The following is a 27998-nucleotide window of genomic DNA, read 5'->3' as shown; positions in this document are numbered from 1 at the left end:
TATGGGCCAATCAAATGCTCCCAAACGTCACTCCCGCGTAGGAATACCTAAAATTGCTCAAGTGCTGAGGCTTGTTGTTGAAGCTTGTGACGCTGATCGTGTATTTTGACGTGGCCACTACGTATCCTGCAAATTTATCCACTCCGATTGCGGCAAAGTTGGTGACGAAAAGTACGTAACCGGTAAGTACTCACAACAATCAAACGTGTTGTCGTGCGGGAATCACGAAAATTTGGCACAGTTTGCTTCGACCATGACACAGAGAACAACATTCCAGAGGTTGTCAGCCACATTTAGTAGATCTGTTGAAGCCATGTCTGCATTTTAGTCAGCGACTCAAGACTTTTTCCGGGGTTTTCCCTTGTGTTGTCCCGTTTCTCTCCTTTGATGACGAAGTCACCACGGGGTTACCCCTTTGATCAGATGTTACCTCTAGTCTTCCCGACTTTATTCCGCCAGCCATGAGGAACTCCTTAAGCGCTAACCCGTTGGTAAATTGAAACATTTTCTCTCGGTAGCCATGCTGACAGACTTGAAATGAAAATCGAGGTCAGTCGTGGGTGATTGGATGTTGATTTGTTGTTGACCCCCATCGGCTTGTACACTTGTTGTTCTGTGTCCTTTGCTTGATTTGTTATCACTTGTGTTAAATTGTGTCGAAGAATCAGAACTAGTTATGAAAATATTTTTGTGATCTTCCGCCTATTAGCACTCTTGATCGGCCATTGAACATAAAATGATGGAAAGGCAGATACATTAGAAAATGAGCTGTGTGCGAATTCTTTCATTTAAATGCCAGGTCCTTTGTATGAATTCTTGATAAACCGCCGTTGAACTTTGAATTTTTGATGGAATTTAATTTTGTACTTTTTTGTACTTTTTTAAGGGATCATCTCCAGTTGTAACTTTCTTTTCAATAAGCTGTTTTAGTTTAGGTTATCAGATGTTCTTAAGTATACAACCCACTGGTGTATTTTGAGCGTTAATGTAAAAACCACCAAGTGTACAATTTGACACTTGATAGTTTTTACATTAATGCTCAGATTTATATACAAGGTTTCACTTGTCAAATACTTGACCTGCTAGACCTGTCTGCTATGAAACTGAAAAGTGGAGCTGTTACTGCTAATACAGTTTGAATGAAAATTTCATACCATTCTGTTTGGTCTTTTGGTAAGACTTCTGTACACGTCCCCACCCCCCACCTCTGTAGAGGAATCTTTAAACTGCTTTGTAAACCGAAAGTCGCTGTATTCTGTAATCTGATCGGTTAAAAAAACACAAATGGTATTTGATTCCCGGAAACTGCAAGAGTGTTTGCTGTGTATTGACCAGTAGAAACATCGCAAACAATTGTTTTGTTGTGTCATCAACAGTGGTGACGTCATTCAAGTTATATTGTGACGTAATGTTAGAATGACGTCACAAATGAGCAACTCCAGATGCTGCCATGGGAACCAGCTGAAACCTCCAGCTGACGACACTTCACTGCTTTACTCGTACTCGATGTAAACAAGTGTAGACAGTAAAACCCTCTGGTTTACGGTTTGTTTACAATGTCAATAAACATCATATGCTGGCCAATTTCCGGGTGTTATTGAGTATTTGAAGCACAAATGTCGTCGCTTCCAAATGTATTCCCGTGCTTCAAATACTCAATGACACCTGTAAATTGGCCAACACATAATGTAAATCTCCAAATTAGAACTGTTGGAATTTGTCAAATCTTCCATGGTCACTTTACATTTCACAGAGAAAATGCATTAGATGCAGACTTGAAACTTTCTAATCGTTAGTCTTGCAGTTTACCAAATGAGCTATGTAAAACAAATATCTGTTAGGACTAAAAGAAAGGACAACAATCTATGCTTGTTGTGTGATATGTCTATGCGGATTGGATGGTTGGTGATTTGATGGATGGCATGTCATTGGATACAAATGTTGTGTTGATTGATTCATGTGATGTCACTAGATAGGATGATCCAAGTTGGGTCAGTCTGCCATCTTATAGCTGGAATATTGATTGTTGTTGTGTTAAACACCAAAGAGACAATTATAAATATAATGCCAACTATGCAGACTTGCATACTCTCTCAGACTTGGTGGGTGCTTGTTCCAAAGTGTTCCTGCTGTTGTCAAAGGACTTGTTCCCAATACATTTAAGTTCTTGACTTTGGTAGGTAAGCAATGAAGCTGATTCGGATTGATGAGACCATGCTGGTTTGTATGGTTGTACAAGTTCTTGCAAATATGGTGGTGCTGTTTGTTTTATTGCCTTGAACGTGTATATTAGAATCTTGTATTGGTATTTGAGATGCACTGGCAACCAGGGCAAGAATTTTGGGGTTGGTAATGTGTGATCACGGTTTCTAGTGTAAGTTATTAATTGAGGAACCCAGTTTGGACTCTTTGTAGTTGACTCAGCAGAGATTGGGGGACTGCATAGAGAAAGGAATTGGCATAATCCTTTATGGATGTGACCAATGATTGAACCAAAGTCTTGCAGCATATGTTTGTGAAGTACTGCCGTATGTCACCATTGTGTCTGATCTGGTGGTAGCAGGACTTCAAAATAGCATTGGACTTATGTCTAGGCTACTCATATTTGCAGGGACTGGGAAAGAGATCTTTGACAATGGGACATTTTCAGGATTCTTAGTCATTTTCTGAATTTAGAATGGGCCACTGTCCTTGTATAAATCGTAAACTTCTAAATTTTAAGGGGCCATTTTTCATTCTAATGTGTAAAACAGCCCCTGCCTTTCCCAGTCCCTGTATTTGCAGGTTTTGGATCTGAAGAAAAACAGTTGTTTTATTTTCATTGAATTTCAGCATGTTTCTGCTAGTCCAGTCAGAGATATCCTCCACAAAAGTTTTCATCCTCACCATTGACTTGATATATCTGGGATGAATGACCTCCCTTTGCTGACTCCCAGTGTTCATGAATAGTGTCTGAGCCTCTGACAAATCTGGCAGATTTGCCAGTGGTCAGACAGAAATCACCAACCCGCCAGCCCCAGTGTCTGACTGAATATTTCACAATGTCTTTGTGTGAAGTTATTTGTGGCATGTGACACTTGTTTGCTGTTTATAAATCTTATGTTTGTTATTATATAATGTTGATAATTTCAATGCTAATTACAAGAAATGTTAAGTCTAAAATATTTGTTTAACTTAATTCTGTGGGTCCTGTGAATTTTCAGTGGGTCAGACGACATCTGAAACTAACAGGACCCCATGTCCTGTTACTTTGAAACACTATTGTGAACACTTGACTCCATATCCTCATAGTAGTCATTTGGCTACAGTGAGCTTGCCAGTGTCAACAAATATACCGGTTGCATCGGAGCCTAGATTTTGAGGAATTGTTCAGAAAAATTGACAGGTCTGAAACTTAAAAAATATATGCAAGAACTCCTCCTACCTCTTTGTGAGAGTGCCTCTATATGATTTGTATTGCCAAGTTGAATCATAATTTAAGATGTGAAAGTGAGTTGTGATCGGTATGCTCAACTTCCCTACATAGACTCCTGATCTGATAAAAAGCCAGCAAAGAGAGGTAATAAATTATTAGATGAATCCAGGATATAGTAGAGATATATCGAGGATTGGCTGAGTATGGCAATTAAGTTAAGACTGTACAAACACTGTATTTTCCCTTACCAAACAGTTAGTTCAGTAGTCAGGTTATACTCAAGGAGTCCATCATTAACTAAAATACAAGTGTATGTCGGTAAACTGAAAAAAATGTTTTCCTTTTTTCTGTACATCAAATAAAATATTTTAAGTTAAGAGCTGATTGATCATGTACAAACTCTACAAACATGCTTTCTGAAACTGAAAACACAGATTCACATTTCTTTTATGTGTCGTTCTAAATTTCAAACCTGTAATCATTCAAACCATTGTACCTAGGGACTTTTGTAATGTACTGAACAGCAAAAGACAGTTCAGCAAGACCATAATTTTAGCACATTCTTTGATTGCTCTGCCTGGAAAGCATGCTTTACACTCTGAGGTATCCTTTATAAAGGTATGTGTAATAAAAAAGTTTAATATTGACACAAGGAGGTGTATGTTCACGCGACACAAACAATACCTTCACTAGTGACCATTGGAAAGTTGTCCTGAGGTGGCTCTGCATCTGCTGTAGTTAAAGAACTGGGCTGTTGTCTTCCACCATTACATGTCTTGCTCATTATCTCCTGTGTTGAGTGAAAACTTAAACGCAAGATCGGTTCATCTGCGTCATTTATTTAAGGAACTAAACTCAAGCAAGAGTAACAGCAGCCAGTTACGCATCTGTCTTTGGGCTGCTATAGTCCACTACTTACGGCCATATGTGGGGCTATATCAGGCAAAACTGTGGTTGTCCTCTATTCAAAAACTTGACAAAAAGCCTACTTTGTGTTTCATTTGCTGCCAAGTATGTCTTGTCTTTGGAAACATTTTTTTAACTGTTTCTATGCAAGGGAAAACATTTAGAATTTTAATCTTGATAATGACAATCATCAATGTCATGTCTCACAAAGTCATATTAGTACAATGCTCAATATTTTCTATGCTCTCATGGCTGCATTTGAGGTATATACATAACTAGACAGCTTATTTCTACACACATTAAGATGGAAAGAGGAAGACTTGAAAATTATCCAGGACTGGGAAATCCTTCAACTGCTGCTACAAAAATGGTGTCTTGTCATATTCATGATGATTCATCAAATGTTCAGGTCATATCTTAGAATGCATCTGATGGGGGTAGTGCAAGCACTTCACCCATGACTCCTGATTGACAAAATCCAGTAAAAACTTTGTTTGAAACTGACTTTGTTCAGTCATTATAAACTATGATTATATGTGTAATTTCACCAACATCACAGACTAAGTAACAGTCAGGGCAATGGAAACATCCAGTGTCTATCCGATGAAGAAGGTCAAGCTTGTTCATCAGCTGTTTATAAAAGGATCCTTGTGGTGGACTATTTCCTCAACAATCAGGATGTCATATATAGAGGATATTATATAAGTGCCCATGTCATAGTCTTATACTATGCTTACGACACAAGTGCCTAATTTCCCAAGCGAGAACAGGTTCTTTGTCGATATTTAGGCATGAATGTTGTAAAATTTGTATGTCATGGACATGAATATAATATTCTGTTTATTACTGAAGTCGTCAAACTGGGGAAAGTAAACCCAAAATTCCCTTCAAACATGGGCTGGCTAGCTGCCATTGTTGCATGTCAAAGGCACCATCACAGAAGAACCATGAGAATTTGCTCCAAACTCCATGTTGTTGAGTTAGCTGAGAACATTTCAGGTCACCTTTCGTATAAGGTTCTGGTCTTGACATACAAGATATTGTACAATGATACACGACCACCAAGCACCAGTCAGTCAGTTTGACTCTTACTAGTCTTAGCTTCAAGCTTTTAACCCTGAGCCAACATGGCTTAAAATATGCCCCCATCACTTTTGTTTGTAGTGAACAGCAACAAAATTTGACCTGGATGTCAAGCTGAGTAATTTGTGCCATAATATGTTGTGTTATTACTGACAATGGCCTATTGCAGCAACTGTTATGATTATACCAAACACAGCTGTTTCAAACAAGACTAACTGCATTGCCTTTGCTTCTATAAGAAGAGTACTTTCTGTTTGGGGTATTTTTAATATTGAATATTTTTAAATGATGTTCTGCAGTATTCAAGTGGCTCTTCATTAATTCCACTTTTGCTAAAATGAAATAACATAACAAAACATTAGCATCCAAGTGTCAGAGAAAATGGTTTACATTAAGGCCAGGTTAGTTTACCTCATATTCAGCTGGTATATTTAGCAAGTGATCATACTGCACATTCCTCAGAAAGTTGATCAACGATAGTGTAATATGTTCTGGTGTGATAACTTGACACAGCTGGAACTGTTGCAAGGGTTGTTGTGGTATGAGTTAGCAATTAAGTTAAAGTAGAAATTGTTGAGGATTTGTTTTCCCATTGTTGTGCAAACATGTTTGTCTACACATTCTGAATTAACCCACCATCTTTTTGAGAGGGCTATTTTGTTGGTATGTTTCAGATATGTCTGAAGGCAATGCTCAAGGAGATCTAGAAAATGGTTCACAAGGTATATCAGTAGTTCATGTGACTATTCCCAACCAGCCTGTCCAAGTCCAGTCTGTGATACAGTCAAACCAACACTCCGTCATTCAGTCTGCTGGCAGTACTGGCAATGTCCAGACTATTCAAGTTGTCCGAGTAAGTGCACACTTCTTAACAATTTCCATTAAAGATATGATCCAATAATTTGATTAATCATATATTTCTTTTTGCACCTTTTGATGTTTTTATCTAGAAATGCAGACCCCCGAATTGAATTTTGGAACAAGTTGTGGTATACCAATATATATTGTATATTCGTTTCCAGGTAGCCAATGATAGGAGTATGGACAGTTTTGTGGTTATTCTCATCTACAAGGACTATTATTAGTTGCAGCATTACTGTCACTGTCAGCATTCCCAGAGAACGTCTATGTGAAGATATAAACATACTTTTTTGTGATATCAAGCAAAGAGGAACCATCCAGTTCTGTCTGAATTTTTTTAAGTTGATTCACTTCATGCAGAAAAATAATTTCCCCAAACAATATCCTTACACTGTTGCATAGAACTGCTTCAATTCCTCTTTTGACTCATTAAAAGGTTTACTTGTGCAATTTTCATAAAAAAAAAAACCTCTTGGATATTAGTGATTGAAAAACATTGGACTAAGTGTCAGTTGAAGCAACTGATAGTAAAGACTAATTTTATAATTAGATCAAAAAAGTTCCTTTATGGTGAACCTTAGCAATAGCTTCATGCTTCATTTTGGTAATAATGTTTAAGATATAGCTGAAATACTGCCAATGTAATTATAAGTGTCAATTGTCTCACTGTTTATTGTCTGTATGTGCAGGTTGCTGCTGTTGATGATGAACTATCTTCAGATGACTCAGATGCCAAAAAGAGGAGAGAGATCCTAGCAAGAAGGCCATCGTATAGGTATCAGACAGTTTAAAATTTGTTATTTTGTTAGCATCAATTTCATCCATGTGGAAGATGTCATGTTTTCTTTCCACGTTGATCACTTTGACGCAGTGCTATTTCTAGGTGTTATGGGACCCATCTTATTCATTCATGAAGATATTAATAAGCAGTACTATGAGTGAGTGAGTGTGTTTTGTTTATGCCACACTCAGCAGTATTCCAAATTGACAGCGGTCTGGAATTAATTGAGTTAGGACCAGACGGTCAAGTGATCAACAGTGATCACTATAAGTTTTGAAAGAAAAGTCAAAAGTATACTGCTTTTCAGTTGATGCATATTGTAATATCTTTTCTCAGTACCAGTATAGTGGATAAAGAAGTAATTTTTAAAACTTATCTTATCTCATGTATTGTACAATCTTTTATGTCAACTATGAAGTGGAAACATGGTGTTAAGCAAACTGGAACAAAGTTTTTGGCCTCCGTGAGTCACACGCCCTCATGTCCCTACAAGGATTTAAGATGTTTATAAAGAATATGAAAAATTTGAGATGACCCAAACTTGAAATGTTCACAGTACAATATATCTCCTAATCTAGACAAGGCCGGAGACTTTGTTGTACCCCACCTGCCTGCTTTGCCAATCGTTATGCTACCGTCGCATGCAGTTGATTAAAACTTCATCTAAACATAATCATGGGTGATATTCCCCTGGAATATCTTAAGAACCATTCAGTATATTCTTTTCGTATTTGGTACCTTGGTTCATCCTTGTAAAAGGCAGGTTTGGTGACCTTTACCTCCATTTGAAGGTCACAAGGGGACTTTAACCTTTTAGCGAGGTATGTCAAGAACAATTTCCAGAATTTTCTTCATAGTCAACACCAAGCTTATTCTTGCGAAGGTGCAGGGCCCAGTCGATTTTGGTGACCTTCACATAATTTTGAAGGTCATGGTGACACTTTGAAGATTTCAGCATGTTAAGCTGCATGTTGAGCTTGTCAGTGAGATACCTCAAGAACTGTTCTCTGAATTTTCTTCACATTTGACATAAAGCTTCATTTAGGGAAGGTACAGGGCACAGTAGATTTTGGTGGCCACGGCCACGGAGACACTTTCGTGATTTCAGCATGTTCTTCTGCATGTCAACAAGAAGAAGAACTGGCTACTGGATTTTTTTATTCATCGCCATGCTTCATCTTGGAAAGGCGCATTTAATCTTCATCTTCATCTTAAACCTCTGCCTTCGTGTTCATTACTTTTTAGGTTTAATTCGATAATTTCGGCGGGAGATAATGTCACCTTAGAGACAATGCTTGTTTTTTGGGCTGTCCCTATTGACTATAGTTAATTTTAGATTACCATTGGCCAGGACAAAGCTTCTAGAAAAACTTTTGCAGGCCTGGACTAAGATGACGTAAACGGTGACTTTACAGCTTATTGTAGGGTTGGTTCCTGGATAGAACATGTCTGTCTGTTCATCCCCAAGAAATGCTGGCACTACAGGCCATTTTAGAAGGTGCATAGACCATCATAGTCATCTGATCAAGATGATTTCCTGAACACTCAATTGGATTTTTATCCGTCAGAGAATTTATGGCGTCTATTTCATCCCTCAAACCCAACCTCAATTTTCACGGAAACTGGATCACCTCTACTACCCAGATAGCTGTCGTAAATAGTTCTGTAGGTGGAACGCTATCAACATTTTCCTCTTCATCTTCTTCTGACATTACAAGACAATCAGCCATTTCACCTTCTACCATTGTCATCTAAGATGCAGTGGACATTTCTCAAGTCATGATCCTATCGGGATTGGGGATTCTGTCTCCTACGACTTTTCCCAGATCGGGGATCCCATCTCATTGTTTGCCATGATGCAGAAAACCTGCATATTTGACACACAAATTATCTCAAGACAGTCTCATCAATCAGAACCAGTGCCTTCTCAGCTTTGCCAGATACCTCCATCACCATCACCTACCAACATTTGGCTGTCATCGATTCCATCGCCCTCCTACTCCAACAAGTTTACACTCCAGTTGGGAATGTGAAGCTACTTTATTCTTTGCTCTTAATGGCACTATTAGAGAGGTTGCATTTGAAGTCATAAAGAAATCCAGTTTCATGTTTCCATTAAGCTTGTCAAGCTACTTAAGTTCCAACAGAGAAGAATGTCTCACAACACCCCTGTTAACCCTGATCTAAGCAAGCCTTTTCAGGGCATTTCATCATTTTGGCAGTGACCCTGGAGAGGTCCCCACCCCCTTCCACAACAGCAGAGGTGGACACAAGCATATCAAGCAGTGACTTTCTGACGTCTTAGCATGTCTGGGATCTCCCAGCCTTCAATTGTCCTGATAGTCGACTCACCTGTAGGCGGAAGGCTGGGCACCTAGGCAAGGAAGTGGATCATCTTAGAGGAATTCCTCCTTGTGCATCATTGCAACATCATGGTTACCAACAACTTGACTCAGGGTAATTTGCAATCCACCATCTAAATATGGTGTAAGTACAATACGTGAGCTAGGATAAGTTTTAAAATTTTAATAATTTATCTACAGGGCTGTATGTTTCTAATACTAATTCTCTCATGTGATCAATGCCCGTCCAACCATCCCCACTGCTTAGATATGTACTCAGCACTACAGCCAGACTGTGTATCAGTAATTGCGGGGATCCCACAAATTGCTCATACCTTAGCACTTTATTTATGTACCCGGGTGCAAAATTGTCATCTGATACATGTTTTTGCACATCAGGCACGTAATTATCAACATATCCTTGTCTTTCTTATGACACACAGATGTAGAGATTTGACTTTAATCCCTTTGGAAAAAAAAACTATTTAATAAACAATGTGAGAAAAACAAATTACTTATGGTTGTTTTAGCTGTAAGTGTTTAGAATAACCATGAAGACAATGGTTGTCTGAATTTCTCTTAATGGCCCACATTTTAGCGCAGTTAGCCCCTTCCAAGGAAATCCTGGCTGCAGCACAGTGTACTATTACATTGCTGCAAAGTGAGAATGACAAGAAAAGGAAGTCACATTGGTCAACCGAAGGTTCAACCGAAGGTTCAACCGATGGTTGTACTGCATGCTTTTAGCAAGCCAGTAAAGTGTCCAAGAATGAAAATGGTGGGGAAGGTTCGAATGCGGGACTCACGCATTCCAGAAACTTTGTTAAAGTTTGCTTAACAGTATGTTTCCTCTTCATGATTGACTCGAGAGAATTTACAGCTTTGCTTAACAGCATATTTCTTCCTCATCCGAACTTTCCCCATCATTCCCATTCTTGGATAGGGAGGATAAGTATTATAAATATACCAAGTTCCAATTTTAAACTTTTCAGTAGGTAGTTTTGTGGTCCATTTTTCTTCTTTATGTACACTGATCACCCTCGTTCAATTTTCCACATGAATACAGGGTTTGAAGCCCATTTCTGGTGTGCCCTGTGGCGAAATTGCAGGAATATCACTAAAAGTGGCTTAAAACTAAATTTGCTCACTCACTTCTTTGTGCAGCTTTGAATATTAAATATATGTATGAACGATTCTTCAATTATGGAACAGTTATAAAGTGTCGCCTTCTACCAAGGAACAGGAGCTGACATTGTGGCTTTTCATACACCTTTTGTCTGTCTCTAGGTTAGCAGTAGTATTTTGATGCATTTTATCTTTTATGGAAAGTTACATAAATGAGCTTTCATCTGTAAGTGATCAAAAAAGAAGTTAATGTTCAGATACATTTTAAATAGAAAGGTTGGCTTTCTTGCAGAAAGATCTTGAATGACTTATCATCACCTGTGTCCAAGATGGATGATGAATCTAATGACAGTCAAAGCCAAGATGGTCAGGAAAGTAATGAAGCAGCCCAGAATCTCACCAGTTCAGCCAATGCTGTGCAGTACCAGCAAGCAACAGGTATGGAATGCATCAGTGTCAAAAAGTACTTAGGAGTCATTGATAAATTGCCAGTTTCAAACAAGATGTACACCTCACCTACATAAAATTGTTTACATAATTGATATTAATTACAGTGAATGAGGATGTCATTTACGGTTGGCCAAGGTTTTAAAGTTTCAAAAAGGGCTGATTGTCAACAGAGATTATACCAGCTAATAACTGTAAGTTTACGTCTTTTTGCCATAATTTTAGGGACGTTGTGCCTGAGTATTTCTGACTACAAAGAATAACATTCAGTATTGAGGCTATAAGCTCCGTTCATATGTGTCCACTGAACCTCAGGAACCAGGAGATAGTAGTACCTTGGAAATATTGATGAAAAATCAGTTGCCAACCATTACAAGGCTATTTGCCCCACATTACATAATCAACGCCTCGTCTGTCCATCCGACCGTCCATAATCATTTTGTTTCCGGAGCATAACTCAGAAACTGTTCAATATTTTTAGACCAAACTTGAAAGATATAATAATCTCAACCTATAGTTGTGCCTTTTGCTATTTACAGAGTTTTGTCATTTTTATTTTATTTATTTTTTTTTTCCATGGAACATTTTGGTGGGAGGGGATGGGCTTCGTTTCCGGAGCAGAACTCAAAAACCATTTAATATTTTTCTGCAAAAGATAGATATGTGTGGCAGACCCCAAAGTGGTGTTTTTTGTGATTTAGTATTTTCTCAATTTCCATGGAAATGTTTTGGACTTCATCTCAAAAAGGAGGGATGGGCTTCGTTTCTGGAGCAGAACTCGAAAACTACTCAAGACAGCAAAACGTGGCAGATATTTGAGGCAGACCACAAAGTGGTGCCTTTTTTCTGTTTACAATGTTTTGGCATTTTTATTTTTCCTGGTTGCCATTGAAACAATTCTGACTTGGTCCCAAAATGGAGGGACAGACCATTTGATATCTTTCAACAGATCCTGGTAGATATATGAGACATCTTGAAGTGGTGCCTTTTGCTGTTTACAGATATATGGCATTTATATTTTTTATGACTTAAATTGGAAATGATTCAAACTTAATCTAAGAAAACATAAAGTAACTCTCAGATGATTTGTCCTTTCAAGTATGTGGGGACCAGGCGGATATGTCATCTTCTGAGGACTCTTGTTTATAATTCAGTAAAATGTAGTCTTATGTAGGTATCAGTGGGGCCTACCTAATAAATGTTTTCGTTTTACTTTTTGTCATATCATGCGATACATCATTTGAACCTGATGGTACTGAAATTTTCCTTGTTTGTTCTCTGCAATTGCAGAAAATATATTTGAAAATGTTGTTCATTTCTTTTACTGATGACATTCTTTTGTTTCATTCTTGTGTTTTTTGGTGTTGGTTTCTTTCTTTGGTAAAATTAATTTTGTAATATTGTTAACCGAGCCGCAGCACATAGATCTGAAGTGTTTGAAGTAAACACTTTACAGAAATATAAGTTTTCTGAAGACATTGATATTGACTGAGAGCTTTGGTGAGCAGTTAAGAGTATACTTGAAATGTTACCTCCCACATATTACAGATGTTGACATCCATAGATTTTCACCCTTTGTGTAAATGGTTCTTCTATGATTATTATTAATATTGCTCTGAAATCTGTCCTTATGTATAGTTTTAGTTTTATTGAATACAAATAAGCACACATTTCAGATCTAACATTTCTTATAATTGGCAATCAAAGTATTTGCAAACAGAAGATTTATAAACAGGAACAAGTGTCATGTGTCATCTACAACAACTTCAGTCAAATTCATTGTGGAATATACAGGAAGACACTGGGACTGGTAGATTGTAGATGTCTATTGGACTGTTTGCAAATCTGACTGATTTGTTTGAGGGCCTGATGCTATTTGTGAACACTGGAGAGTTTAAACAGTCAGTGATGGTCACCTTAATGATCAACCAGAGGAGAGTGTTTGAGAAGAGAAATTGCCTAATGTAGACCCAGGCACATTGGATTAATGCAGTTGAAAACTTCCAACCACATTCATCCTTATCCTAAATTTTACAGTGAGCGGAAGAAAGAAAACTGGATGGTCTCTGACTGAACGTTCATTTCAGACATTTGCAGAATGATACTGTCAAATGCTTATCTCTGCATTTGCCCTTACTAGGAGTGTCACCACTGCAGTTGACAACTCTCCATGACAACATAGATACAAATATATGAGTGTTCGAAGTGTTAGGCCCAAGATCATCAATACTAGGCTGCAACTCAAAGTCTTCCTTTTCACCCAAGTTGGATTCAGAGAGAGAGCGCATCATCTTCAGCATGTATGCCTTCAATGGACACCTCAGTTCAGGATTGTCTCCATCACCCTTCTATGAATGTCTCACAGGTTATTTTGGAGGACAGTTGCTATCTCTGCGTTATTTTTCAAAGTCTGCACTACTGGTTGATGGTTTAGCTATGTGGCTTTTCCATGTCCCCATCATAGCTATTTACACAGAACTGTCACACAGTAACAGTATCGAAAAGAGGTTGTCTTTGAAGCATGGGTCAATAAATTATTAAACAACCCACATCCCTAACATTGCCTATCCACCCAGCTGGCCTTGACAAGTTCTTTCCTCAATCAGTTGGTATGGATGATATATATTAAGTTCACTGCACAAACCATAGCTGTGTGTCCTTCGACAAGATTCAGGAGGCAGAATCATCATGAAAGTGGCAGGTGATATTGGCCTTCACACATCAGCCCAGACTCTCTCAGCAGGATAAATGATAAATTTGATACAAGTGAGACCCATGAAGATTAAAATTGATCTTTAGTCACCGATGCCTGTCATAGGAGGCGACTAACAGGATCTGGTGGTCAGACCCGCTAACATGGTTGACACATGCTCATGCTATGTCACTGTACTGTTTGGTACTGACCTGATTATTTAAACAACTGCCCTATTGATGGAATATTGTTGAGTGTAGCATAAAATTAAACTTGGTCATTTATACAGGTGAAATGTTTGTTTATTTAACAGCATGATCATGGAATTGAACAGAAATTAGTAAATAAACGTACTGTGTTGGCAAAAGTAGATCAATGTTAGACAGAACTGATAGTCTCCAAACTATTTGGAACTGAACACGTAGTTTGTTTCAAGAAATTGGGGTCAGACGAATTATCTTGCAAGCATTGATCTTCAACTTCAAGATGTATTAACACATCCTCTGTCCTCAAGCATCCAGGAAATATTATGGTTTCCATGTATCAAGGCCAGCAGTACCAGTTGAAGGCATCCCTTATATTCCCCTTTGGAATATCTGTGGCCACTTCGATGTTTACATTGGCTCTACAGCCAAGAGAGAGATTCTATTCAAAGATTTATGAGAACATTTCTAGTCCTTCAGGATCTAAAAATTTGCCTTCCAATACGTCTGAAAAAGTACATACTTTCATCACTGTCAAGTCTGTGGGTTGACTTATGCAGAAGAGCCTGATTATGTGTACATAGACTCTTTACTTCAAGCTTGGGATCCTACTTCTATTTGAGAGACCCTCCTACAGTGCTTAATTCACACAAGGTCATGACTATAACATTTTGCGATAGTTAAATGGTAACTGTTCCATGACACCACTGCTATGGGTGTGGTTTAGTTTGACTTGAAGGGATTGCATCAGCTTCAACCTGAAACTTAATTTTGGTTACACTTTCAAAATATTAGTTGCTCCCCACACCAAATCTTAAATCTTACCTTAAAAACAATACTTTTAAATTCTGGATGTTTAATCTTATTTCAATCAACCTCTGAATGCTTCAGTGTTATCTTGCTAGATTTCAGTAATACGATTTCAAATGAAATAAATTTATTCCACTAAAAATTGAAATCTTATGAAGCTGTATTATCTACTTAAACCACAAAAGAAACAAAAACTTTGGCGACTTTTTAATCATCATCATATTGTTTGACATTATTTGAAGTCTAACGAAGCTTGTGTCTGCCATTGCTGTAAGAATCGCAAATGGTGAAAATCATACACATGACCTAAGACGGCCAATCATATTACAGCAATGGATACCGCCTTTCTGAACTAAAATAGATAGATTTAGGCAAAAGTTTTGGTTGAAATTGTTCTATTCTGAACATTTTAAGCAAGAAATCACTACCTATGTATAAAATTGGACCTTCAGGGAACTATCATCCTAGGTTGAGTCCTTTGATGAAAGTTTCTTGTGCATGAAAAAAATGTCATGCCCAAAGTGTGAAGATTGAGGTGACGAAAGCCCACATCATTACTGACGGATGGAAATAGTAACTTAGATGTACAGTTGACAACTTTTATGAGTACTTTTGTTGAGCTTAATCATTAGTTCATTCATTTTATATAATGATTTCCCAGGATATTTTATCCTTTTCCAGTTTGAACGTTTTCAAAAAGATTGCAAGAAACACTTTCTAATTTTAGTTCTTTTGATAATATATGGTCAATTGAAATGGAATAAGTGTTTAAGACACTGTTGAAAGTGACAGATATAATAAATGAACCATGTGTCAGGAAGGTTCTGAAAATTATATATATATTATTTTGATGTGACTATGTGACTGATAAACCAGTTTCCAGTGCCTGGGGACTCATGACATCTTGAATGGTTTTCTGGCCTGGGGAGTTTCAAAAGAAAAAACTCGGTGCCATTAGGTCACATCCGTGGGAAGAAAAATGTGCCTAGAATATTTAGAAGGTACATGCTTTTCCCAATCACTGTCAACTAAACGTCATCAACATGTGTACACAAGCATAATAATTCAGCACATTGATGTACAAACACAGAAATTTACACTTTATTCAGGAGGAAACGAGCGCACACGCTATTACTGTGATGGTTTATTATGTTTTGAAGCTATCAGGTTATGTGCACAGGGTGCAACCTGCTGGTAAATGTTACTGACCAATACAGTAGAATACGACATATGTCATATTTGGGACTTCACTTTCTTAGTAAAGTACAAATTCTAGTACTTTTTTCGGTTGAGTCCCATCCGGGATTCGAACCCGCACCCTCAGAGTCAGGCACCTAATCGCCAGCACACAAAGTCAGCCGCCTAGCCTGCTCAGCTCAGTCTAAGAAAGTGAAATCCCAAATATAACATATGTTGCATTTGACCACTTTCTAAATGGCATCGTGTAATCACAGTAGAATACATTTGTAAACCTAAGTGTATGCCATACATTTGTGGAAACATCCATTAACGATGAGAGTAGTTACTGTAAATGATATCGAATAAGCCTTCAACATATGAAATCCATTTGACATTTCTGGAAAAAAATACCCCCTCCTTTCCCCTTGGTCTCATTTAAATCCCACAACATTTTAGAATTGTGCTACACTGGCAATAACTCACAGAGGGTATGATGTACCATGTTGCTCACATGAAGTCATTCATCAGGTGAACAGTTCAACCATTCTGTGTATTAGAACCTTTTCCTGACATTATTGCATTCTTGTTCTGATTATCATTAACTTTAGCCATGATACAGTATTGATACGAAAGGATTGTTGCTAACACTTCATGAGTTGTTTTGTTTTTGTTATAGTTGTTCCTGCAGGGGCCATCCAGATTACGACTCATCCTGATGGTACACCTGTGTCACAAGGACTCCAGACATTGACAATGTCAAATGCCAGTCCCTCAACAGGGGCTCAGGGGGCTACGATTGTTCAGTATGCACAGGGACCTGATGGGCAGTTCTATATACCGGGTACTGGTGAGGTTTATTTGGTAGATAGCCATTTCTTTTTTTTCAAAATGTGTGTTTTGTTTTCACATTTTTAGCCCTGTGACGCTCACCTCTGTCTGCCTGTTTTTCTGTTAGTCTGTCCACAATCATTTTGTTTGTTAGAGCATAACAGTTCAATATGTTTCAACAACATACGGTCAAACAAACCCTGAAGTGTTGCCAGCACTCAAAGTCAGCCACCTTGCAAACTCAGCCACCAAGGCTTCCACAAAATGGAAGTGGGACAACTGGTGTATACACCACAGAGTTGGTTTTACCCTTCGGACAAGTGTAAATTGTCATGGCATGGGACACCTCCGAAAAAAAGTTCCTGTACCTTATTGAGATAACAATTAGAAAATTTGTAAGATTCCAAGGTAGTGCCTTTGTGATTTAAATATTTTGCCACAAGTTACACTAGGCTCTAATTGAGGTTGGTGTTGTTCCTCGAGTAGAACTATCACTTATCCAAACTAGGTGCATGTATTAGTCAGGGAGCTGACGTGTTGCTATTTGGTCATTCAGAATTTTTACACATTAAGTCTTCTTTAAGTTCTTTTGTAGTTAGGGATATTTGTATTTTTTTACATTTCCCTTACAACAATTTAGACTGATTACATGGCAGTCTAAGTAAACGTATCCTCAGTACTTTTCATGACACTCCACTATTGAGTCTAACAAAACCTTATGGCAGGTCGAGTCAGGTAACCTTTGAGATTGACCAATCAGAACACAGCTTACCAAATCGTGAAAGTGGACATTCACACATACCTTCTGAACCTTTTATCTTGAAAAGTTTAGTACCTGAACGATTTTGAATGCTATTTAGTGTACTCTCGTTTCTGGGTGATGCACACAGCATACTTACAACCATGACAACGGTGAGTAAACAGTCGCTGACAATGGTGTTTTTGGCAATATTCAAGGCTGTCACCTTGCGGAAAAATTTGCTAATGATAACCATGTCAACAGAAACCCCAAAGCGTACATACTGCAGGTCAAATAATCGTGTTATGTGCGGAGTTTTGTTTGTGGAGAGATTGGTGTCAGTAACCTGAATATTTTGAAAGTCCCTCCGATCCCTAAATAGTAGCCGTTGTGTGATTGGTAAATCTATTTAACCGTTTCGCGTTTGATTGGACGGTCATTGGTCGCTCAAGACGCGACCTTCTACTAGGTTTTGTTAGACTCAATGGTGGAATGTAATGAAATACACTGAGACTAAGTTTACTTAGACTGGATTACATGATATTGTTTGTGAATGCTTAACAACTACTCAAGCATTCAGAAAAGATTAAATTAGAAGGCGGCACAGTCAGAAGCCTTCTTTAAAAGTTTAGTTTCACCTTGACTTTTGATTTTATGTAAAGTGAATACCTACATAAACCTGTATGTATGAGAAACGCTGTAAATATGAAAAAAAAACTCAACAGGCATCCTCCTCACTGCAGACATATATAATCATTTTGAAAAAAAATATCCTTCACAGTTCCTTATGTTAACCTGCAAAATTTCTTTAAAAACTTCACAACTTCACTTCATAACTGAGTTGCACAGTGTTCCCCTTAGGCATAAACATTAAGGAGTCGTCATGACACCCTGGTACCATGACCAGGAGTCATGGGCATGTTTTTGAGAGTCAAGTCAACAGGTTTTCTACATCCATGCTGAAAAAAAATTTAGGAGTCGTTTTCTCCGTCATGGTGGAAACTGGTGGCAGTATATGAAGAGCAAATGCTCACACAGTGGATTGGGAGAATTGTGGGACAAGGCATTCATTCAGAACACATACTTGCATGTATGTGGATGCAATATGCATTGAGTAACCAGAAGTCAGTATGTACATGATGCCAGTCATAAATAATTTTACTACTGTTCATCGCAATTTCCAAAGCCACACGTGGGTGCTCCTTCCAGCTCTCTACTGACCTTTAATGAATCCCAGTTACAGAGAAGAAATTCCCTTCCCTACTGTAAGATTAATCCTTGCACAATAGAATTTCCTATCGCACACTTGGGCCCAAACTTTGCCCTCACTCCTACTTCAGTGTAAATACAGTAGTTTATGTTTTGAATGTAATAGACGTTCCTGCAACAAAAAAAACCCCAAGAACTTATGTGCTAATTCCTCTTTATGTTTTAGTGTCAGTTGGTGGAACAGGAGTTCAGGCATACCAAATTGCTACATCAGGTGCCCTTCCCCAGGGAGTGGTGATGGCTGCAGCCGGGAGTCCTATCACAAGTCCAGGAGGACATGGGGAGGAGGCGTCGCGCAAGAGAGAACTTAGGCTGCTTAAAAATAGGTATGTATGGTATTGTCTGATTGACATCATATTTAGCACAGGTATTATTCACCAATATTTTGTTGTGAATTTAATTCTGACTGCAGAATACAGTAGTGCTTCCCATTTTAATGTATGTTTTTTTTTTTATTATTTAAGGGTTGATTTTGCAAGAGTGATGCTTAGAAATAAAAGCTAAATGGTTGTTCTTACCTTCTTACGCGATACAGAATACCTATTACTTAATATTGTTAGATCAAACCCAAGTTAACTAGTCACCATTTGTTTGATGGTAACAACTTGTTTGCCAAATGAAAATTTTCACATAATTTCACACAAACCAGGTTCATGTCATGTGATTGAGTATCACAAATATTAACCTTATGATTAAGCATAGTAGTAGTAGTAGTAGTAGTAGTAGTAGTAGTAGTAGTAGTAGTAGTAGTAGTAGTAGTAGGGACATAGAGATAAGTGCACAAAACAATAGTAAGAGTACTGAAACACATGGACCTGATACCTCTGTACCCAACTTGTTCGGCGGAAATCTCACATTTTACAATGGATCACAGGATAGGTTGTTGAAGAAACTATCATGTAATATTGTTCATTATTTTTTCATAAGAGATCCTCCTTGGGGTACTTTAAAGCATTCTTATGTCCATTAAAAATTCCAACGGCAGTTGTAACTATATTTTGAATAAAATACTTACAAAACAAAAAACTATGTTTTTGCCTTGTTGGTCCACCCCTGTAGAGCCCAGAATGAACCCATCCACCAAGAATAGGTAACCCTAGGCACTCATACCTCACTTTCCATGCTGTCCTTCCACAGTAAAGACATGCTTCAGTACTTGCTTACACAAGTGAATTCCTGTGATGAGTACTTCTGACTCCAATAATATGTGTATGGTTACTTCTTTTTTATTGCACGACCGTAAAATCAGCATAGGCAAAGTTTCATTCATCATTTTGTGCTTCTGTCTGCCATGTGGGCTGCAAGATCATTGTATACATAGATTTTTGACTGTGTGTTTTGGGGTGGTTCTTTATTTGTTAAGGGTGCTGCCCATTTTTTTTTTTTTTTTTTTTTTTTTTTTTGTAGTAATGTGATTGTTATATATTTCATTATATGGCTGCATCATCAGGGACAGGAAAGACTGTCCACCAGTACCGTTAATTTAGAAGGTCAGGTTGCAGGTAGCTACCCAGCTCTTTGCACCCATTTGGTTGGCTCAGAGCTGGTGTGTGGTTGTCATGGGCCTTGTGGCAAAGCCTCATGTACTATTACCGTATTTGCCGGACTTCCTATGACAGAATGGAGCCCCGCCCCCAAATTCCAGGATTCAGTGGTTGGCCACTTTGTGGAATCTCTCTCTCACACGCACGCGCGCACACGCACACGCACACGCACGCACACACACACACACACACACACACACACACACACACACACAGAGAATTCCTGGTAGATGGGCAGGCGACATAGATGCTGTCGACTGACCACAAACTTACTTTAAGAAAGACATAGTTCTAGGTGGCTTGTCTCTTCCATTTGTATGAAATATATACATAAAACACAAAGAGATAACTCCTGCATAAAGGTTGAAAGCTCACTTGCTTAGAGCTGTTGCCACTTCTAGGGCATATGCAGCAGCTCTGCCTATTGATGAGATCTGCTCTGCAGCTATTTCAACCTGGCCGAGTATCTTGATTCACTATTATCAACTGGACTGGCACTCTCTGGAGTGTGCTTGGTTTGGTTAGACAGTTCTTAGCGTTAGACAAAGTCATCATTCTCTAGGTGATAGAGCTTTCTAATTTCTCTCCCTCTGCATTCCATATTTGGAGAGGGTTCATAGAACCTTGAAAAGGCCTGGAATTTGATCTCTTAGCTTCTTATAGCCTGGGAAAAGTCTTGTATTCCGAGTAAAGACTTGATGAAATGAAAATTGGGTCTGCTCAGTAACATCTAAAGTGTGGATGAGGAGGGTTTGTAATCTGGATTACAAACACGACTGTTTGTACAATGGGTTTTTTTGGGGGGGGTTTTTTCCATTTCTTTTTTTTTTTCTGCGGTATTGCATTGTGCTGTTTTAAGATTTCAGACTAGAACTAACAGTGTCTCAGAAGTATTTTATTGTGTTTACTTATATAATTGTTTGTCTTATTGGCCCTCAAAAAGCCTTAGATGTTGGTCTTGAAATTGTGTACGAACCTTGTTGGTGTTGGGCTCTTCCAATCTGCCGCCTTGGTAGTTATGGTAATTTTGGCAGTGCTTTTTTGAACCTTGCAGTGTCTTTTGCTATAGAGTATTTCAGCGCATCTGTCATACCTTTGTTCCATTGGAATCCTTTACTGTGACGATATTTGGTGTGTGTACCTATTGTCCTCCTCCAAATGGAGTTGGGGTGGTTAATTTTTCACTGAATTAGTTACGTAGTACTCATAAGCCTAGCCTTTGTCCGACCTATGTGCCCTTACCCATCAGCGGAAAATGGACATGCAACTGGGTAAGTGGGAATTTCATCTATTTTCATATTGAGGGTTTCCATTGGTTCTACGAATTTCTGATATGTAGGAGTCTGTCCTATGCTTTTAAGTACCCCAAGCAGGATCTCTTATGAAAAAGAATCAAGCAAATGATTTTTTGATGATTCTTTGAAGAGAGTCCATCTTGGGGTAGGACCACCTGTCTCCCCACATTCTGTCTGATCACATTCACCATGGTAAGAGGAGGATATCACCTTGAGTTACCTCTTCTTGGCGGATGGGGCGTTTCTGGGCTCGTTAGGGGTGGTCCAATAAGGCCAAAATATTGTTTTTGTGTTTGTATATATATATTCAAAATACAGTTGCAACTGTCTGTTCATGCGTCACTCCAAGGGGTGACAAAATGGTTGGCGGAACTGCACTGTTTCCTCACTAGTATGGGCCATTTCAATATATCATGGATCACATTCAGCCAGGTCATATAATCAGTCTTGTGATGAGAAATGCCTGTGATGTTGTTTACTGTCACCGCTAAGGGAGGAATGGTAGCCATCATGTAACTAGTATCCTGTTCTAAGTCGTCCTCCACTTTAGCCACACATCGCTTCCAGGTATCTAGGTTGTAGTTAGGTGTGCAATGTCACCTTTGACAGGCCCCATAACAATATGATTAAGACCACAGCGATGTAAAGGCTGGAGTCATAAGACAGCAGGATTTTTACTTCTAATGTAATTCACTAATTTTGCCCCTTTTATACTGGATCACATTTTGATGGTTTGATTATTTCATACACCTGTGGCTTTGTTGTCTTTTTGAGGATTGACACATTGTCTAGCCACATTGACATGTCACCTTTTCGGCTGATATAAGTTGGTGCTTCACTGGCTTGATCATGCACGCTGTGATATGGGGCATAGTCCATAACAATAAGTGCTTTTTTCAGGCAAATTTAGGCTACTAACTTATCTTTTGCCCACTCCAGAAAGACGTCCATTCATTGCTTGCATAATCCAGTGCAACCTGTTGGTAAATGTTACTTACACCAGCAAAGATCAACATGCAAAGGTACAACTCATTAACTGCTAAATCACATCCTGACAACAAACATGACCAAAAGGCACCAGATGTGCAAAAGTAGTCCTTTCTTTGAATCCCTTTGTTTCCATTTTTGCCAATGAGAAACTCTTAAAGTGTTTGTTGACAACGTAATTAAACCCAGTTAATCATGTATCATAGCAACATTATTAAGATAATGAACAGTTTAGAGACTGACTTGGCATATGCCACACCAATTCATATTCACATTACCCAATTCTGTATGACTTCATTTGTATCACAAGTAAAGTCAACACCACTGTTCAATAAGAATGAATTCAGGGTCTGTGGTAGCCTAGTGGTTGAAGTGTTCCCTTGTCATGCCAAGGACCCTGGTTTCATTTCCCACATGGGTACAGTCGTTGAAGCATATTTCCTGTGATCCCTGCTGTGATGTTCCTGGTATATTGCTAAAAACTGCGTAAAACTAAACTCTCTCACCATAACATAAAATTTGACACAAATTGATTTTTTTTCCTTTTCACCCAATGCATTCAGACAAACAATTTTGAAAAACTCTACTACTTGTACCAGATAAGCTTGTTACATCAGATAGGTCCTGACCTGTTTCTACAGTCCATTTGGGACTAACTTATCATTCACCCACTCAAGAAAGACAGTACCATTCCTTTCTGTGTGGTAGTCCCTATTGTGAGATGTTGTCAGAGCTATAGAATATTTTTTAAGGAAAAGATCGTCACTGCGAAAGAGCGTCATAAGCCATGCCCCCGGAGGCTTCCTGATTTCAGACGTAAACAACCTCCGGGGGCATGACTTACAACGCTCTTTTGCAGTGACGATCTTTTCTTTTAAAAAATTATATATAGCTTCGAAAACACCTCACACCTAAACACATTCAACAGGGGTGGTCAAAGATGGATAATTATAAAAATGAAAACAGTAGAAAGTAAAAACAAAACTCACCAAGCCGGGTGCTTCTTCGAGTGATGCCATGTTTCATGATGTGTGAACGGAGCCGAGAAATCTCGGAAGATTGCCAAGCTTGTTTCAAGTATTACCGACATTGTTTCCGATAGGGGCGTTGTGTTTGTTATTACCGCTAAATTACCGATATCGCTGCAATTGTTTTGCGAGTGGGCTGCGTTTGTTTACATTTGAGATGCAATTCCTTCAAATTTGCCGTAATTCCTTCCATTACTTAGGGGTCCTGGAATAAGTGATAATTGTGTTTTAATTATGTTTGATTTTTTGGTTGCATGTGGCCTTTAAACATTTACACAAGTGTTAGAAGATAACGCTTAGCCAAAAGTACAATTTATGCTAGGTACATTAGTTCCTATGATGTACAATATTCAATACTGAATAAACAGTTGCTGAAAATATTGTTTTTGGCAATATTCAAGTATGGTTAGGTTCACGGTGAACAAAGCATAACAAAAATATAGCGTCCTTATCCACAACAATTTTTCTCCAATTAATCTGATTTACATTGACCTTGTGTTAAGAAAAGCTGAGTTATGCTCCCTTATCTTTGTCATGACCTCTATGTAGTTGTTTGGTGTTGTACAGGAAAATCCATTTTTGACATTTGTTGTGAATCATTTTTAATGAATTTAGTTTTCTTCACTCAAAATTTCTGAAAAGATGCCAAATTATGAAAATCGCAACACAGTGCTTATATTGGTAGACGATAAAACGCACAGAAATTTCTTGTTTTGTAATGTAAACAGTTTTGGACAACATTTAGCACTGTTTTTTTGTTTTGTTTTTTTTTTTCCCCAACAACCGAGGTATTTGCACTCATACCATACCAGCATTCTACATTACTGTGTAATTTTATAGCAGTATGAAGAAACAAGACCATGCAGACACAAATCTCACACAATTTTCACTTTTCAAACCGTATGAAAATGTACAACTAAAAACAAAACTCAGCATCCAGGAGGTAAATTTTTTAACATAATCACTTGAAACCAAATTGACTGTAGTAATCAGTCAGGACACATCTGATGTAACAATCTTATTCTTGTGCAAGTAGTTCTGAGTTTGTATTATATGTTATTCTGAATGCATTGGGCTAAAGGAAAATTTGTCTCAAATGATATACTATTATGGTGAGTGAGGTTAGTATTACACCACTTTTAGCAGTATTAGAGCAGTATCACATTTGGGGACACCAAAAACTGGCTTCACATGTTATGCCCATCTGGTGAATCTATGAGCAATCACCTTAGCCACAAGGCTACCACACCACCCCATGTAATATCTTAAATAGGTAATTTTTAAAAATAGTTGAGGTTCTTTAGATCGTCAAGAGTATTTGAATTAATGGGCCAGCAAATATTTGTACCATTTCTTTAATTCATCCTTATTGAACGCTTATCTTGAGTTTAATCATACAGATAAAGTCATCCAGATTTGGGTAATGTAAATGTCAATTGATTTGGCATATGCCAAGTCAGTCTCTAAACTGTTCATCATCTATATAATGTTGCTATGATACATGATTGAATAAGTTTCATTACTCAGTCAACAAACACTTTAAGAGCTCCTTATAGGCAGAAAGAGAGACAAAGGGATTTGAATAAAGTTATTATTTCTGCTTATCTGTCATGTTTGTTGTCAGGATGTGATTTAGCCATTAAGAGTTGCACCTTTGCAAGTTGATCTCAGGAGCCTGATATCAGTGACATTGGTCTGAATTATATTTCTGTGCACATGTTGATGACATTTAGTTAACATTGATTGGGAAACGAAATTTTGGGCACATTTTTCTTCCCATATGAGTGCCCTAATGGCACAGAGGGGATTTCTTTTGAAAATAAACCCATTCAACACCACAGGCCAGAAAACCAAGTCCCCAGACACCAGAGACTGGTTTACTGGCCATGGCCAGGCAGTTGTTGGGTCAAGATTATGTATAAATTTAGTAACCTTCCTGACATACGGTTCATTTATAAATGTGTCACTTTTCACAATGTCTGGAAACACTTATTACATTTCAGTTGACCACAGATTATTAAAATTAGAAACTATTTCTCACAATATTATTGAAAAACATGTAAACTGGCAAAGAGCAAAATAGCGATATTTCCTGGGAAATCATTACATTAAATGAATGCACTATTGAATGAAATCAACAAAAGTACTCAAGGAAGTTGTCAATTGTACATCAAAGGTGCTATTTCCATCGGATTTATGCGATCATGCAACATGAGTCCCATGTCAGAAATGACGTGCTTTCGTAGTCTCAGTTTTCACGACTGGGCACAATTTTTACTGTAAAAATGTTTGCATCTGAAATGTTTTACATAAGACTCAACCTAGCATGATACTTTCAGCCATGAGTTATGAGCGGGCTCTTCAAAATAATTTTCTGATTCCGTAAAAATTAAAATATAAAGAAAAAATAAGTAATGGGATATAGCATCTTACAAGTGTGAAATTGTCAGGTGTATCTAGACATGGAATGAACTTATTTAAGTTGAAGTTGTATTATTGAAATCAACGTTGAAAGATAACATTGAAGCTTTAGGTGGTTGATTAAAATATGATCGAACACCCAGAATTTAAATGAATTATTTATTTTCCTTTTAAATTTAATTAAGATTGGGTAAGATATCTGTTTCCTTATGTTTATTTGTCAAGGCTTACTAAATCACACCATGAAGTTATGTGTTTGCATGATGTTTTGCTGTTGGTAAGTGCCACAGTCACATGCTGTACAAGACCTGTGACATGAAACTTTGATTCAGAGAAGTACTCAACATAATCACCATATATGTATGGTGCTGCTCAGGTGGAAGTATTGTGTCACTATTACTACTGCTACTATTTCTACTATCACTGCTATTACTGTGCTTCTCTCTGAGCAATCTTTAATTCAGTTGCATTGAGTTTGAATGACTGAACCACAATGTTATGTGACACTCTCAAGATGAGCCTGCCTCTGATTGTAGTGTTTATGTCCGCATATTGGATGCTGTTTGTGTTAACCAGTGTTGAAATTCATGTTCTGTTTCAAGGTAATTTTAAACCTGTTGGTTGTTCTTGTCATTAGTAAAGAAAATTTGGCATTTCATATTTTAAAATGAAAACATTTTCACTCAAATTACAGAGAGGCAGCACAAGAATGTCGCAGGAAAAAGAAGGAATATGTGAGGTGCCTCGAAAACAGAGTTGCCGTGTTGGAAAATCAGAACAAAACTTTGATAGAAGAGTTGAAAGCTTTGAAAGAATTATATTGTCAGCAGGATGGATAAGAGACTTGACACTGTTGAGTGGACATGAGTGTAAAGCCTTTGATCAGTGTGAAAATTGAAAGGATTTTCATGTTTCAATAAAGTTGTAATTGTATTCATCTTACAGAGAAGCTGCTCGAGAGTGTCGAAGAAAAAAGAAGGAATATGTCAAGTGCCTCGAAAACAGAGTGGCAGTGTTAGAAAATCAGAACAAAACTTTAATTGAAGAGTTGAAAGCTTTAAAAGAGTTATATTGTCAGAAGGATACATAGAATGGCAGATGTGTGTCTTGAGTGGACAAGATACGTTGCATTAGTCCCATGAGGGGCAGGAGATACCTCAGGGTTTGAATGAGAGGAAGGAAGAGAGAAGAAACTCCAGTCTCAATATTCATAATATCTGGATGTGAGGAATGGGTGTACACACTCAATGTGTTGTGTTCCTAGGCACACTGGTGTATTCTATTCATAATACCTATGTTAGAAGACACTACCTGTACAGTCAGGCCCAGGTGAAATGGATGGCCAACCAAGATTATCACTCCATGGTGGCAAGTGAAGAAAGTGTTTAGTGGAAGTGCAGTGTTTGGTGCAGACCTAGTATGGTGACCAGTGCTGGTCCTTTCCACTCTGTTGTTTGTACAACAGATAGATGGTGCTAGCTGATGACAGAGTGGAATTTCATTTATCTGTTTCTAAATGAGCAACAACATGTTCTCAATGGAAGGATTTGTTCCCATGTCTCATACTTATTTAAATCTCACCATTTTGTTTGTATATATTGTGAATCTGTTTTGTTGGTCAGTCAAATTTTATGTCTGCTGTCAGACGTACTTGTGTAACTGTGGGGGTGTTTTACCCCTTGTGCCAAGTGTCTATCTACATATAGTTACCTGGATTTGTTATTTGTAAGATTGTATATGTAGCACACTGTATATGCTTGTTGTTAAAGTTTCCGAAACAAAGGAATTGTAATGTTTTACATGTAAATACAGATACTTACATTTCAGTGTGTGACAAGGTTTTGTTGTTTTTATGAGAATCATGCAGATCTTTGGAAGCTGGGGAATTAGTTTTGACACACACCATGATGCCACAAAGCTCTCTACAGTGTGTTCGGCTGAACTTGAGCACCTTTTTAATGGTATGTTGATGATGAAGTAGGACAAGAACTGATTATCAAAAGGCCTTTGAAATTCTGAAAGTCATAACATATTTCAGCAATA

The 27998-nt window shown here is 38.0% G+C and overlaps 1 protein-coding gene across 9 annotated transcripts; it reads left to right on the top strand.

Moving 5' to 3' along the window:
• Positions 1 to 29: 29 nt before the first annotated feature.
• LOC137255222 (cAMP-responsive element modulator-like) lies at positions 30 to 27781 on the top strand. Of its 9 annotated transcripts, none has more exons than XM_067792642.1 (7): positions 30 to 182; positions 6079 to 6257; positions 6955 to 7040; positions 10806 to 10951; positions 16521 to 16691; positions 18847 to 19006; positions 26650 to 27781. In XM_067792642.1, the coding sequence occupies exons 2-7, from the start codon at positions 6081 to 6083 to the stop codon at positions 26792 to 26794; spliced, it is 885 nt and encodes a 294-aa protein (XP_067648743.1). In that variant the 5' UTR covers positions 30 to 182; positions 6079 to 6080; the 3' UTR covers positions 26795 to 27781. The 9 variants fall into 9 exon arrangements, with proteins under 9 accessions (XP_067648743.1, XP_067648750.1, XP_067648748.1 ...); XM_067792649.1 differs by having other exon boundaries at positions 60 to 182; positions 16521 to 16685; XM_067792647.1 differs by having other exon boundaries at positions 60 to 182; positions 26901 to 27781.
• Positions 27782 to 27998: the final 217 nt, after the last annotated feature.

This window comes from Haliotis asinina, chromosome 11 (assembly GCF_037392515.1).
Source record: "Haliotis asinina isolate JCU_RB_2024 chromosome 11, JCU_Hal_asi_v2, whole genome shotgun sequence".
NCBI lineage: Eukaryota > Metazoa > Mollusca > Gastropoda > Lepetellida > Haliotidae > Haliotis > Haliotis asinina.
This window is presented reverse-complemented; position numbering and strand designations above follow the sequence as displayed.

Bases quoted from the DNA above. Each gene is read 5' to 3' on its own strand.
- LOC137255222 (XM_067792642.1), top strand. From the start codon at position 6,081: ATGTCTGAAGGCAATGCTCAAGGAGATCTAGAAAATGGTTCACAAGGT. The intron at 16,692-18,846 runs GTGAGGTTTATT...TTTATGTTTTAG, and splicing joins GTTCTATATACCGGGTACTG to TGTCAGTTGGTGGAACAGGA. The intron at 19,007-26,649 runs GTATGTATGGTA...CTCAAATTACAG, and splicing joins CTTAGGCTGCTTAAAAATAG to AGAGGCAGCACAAGAATGTC.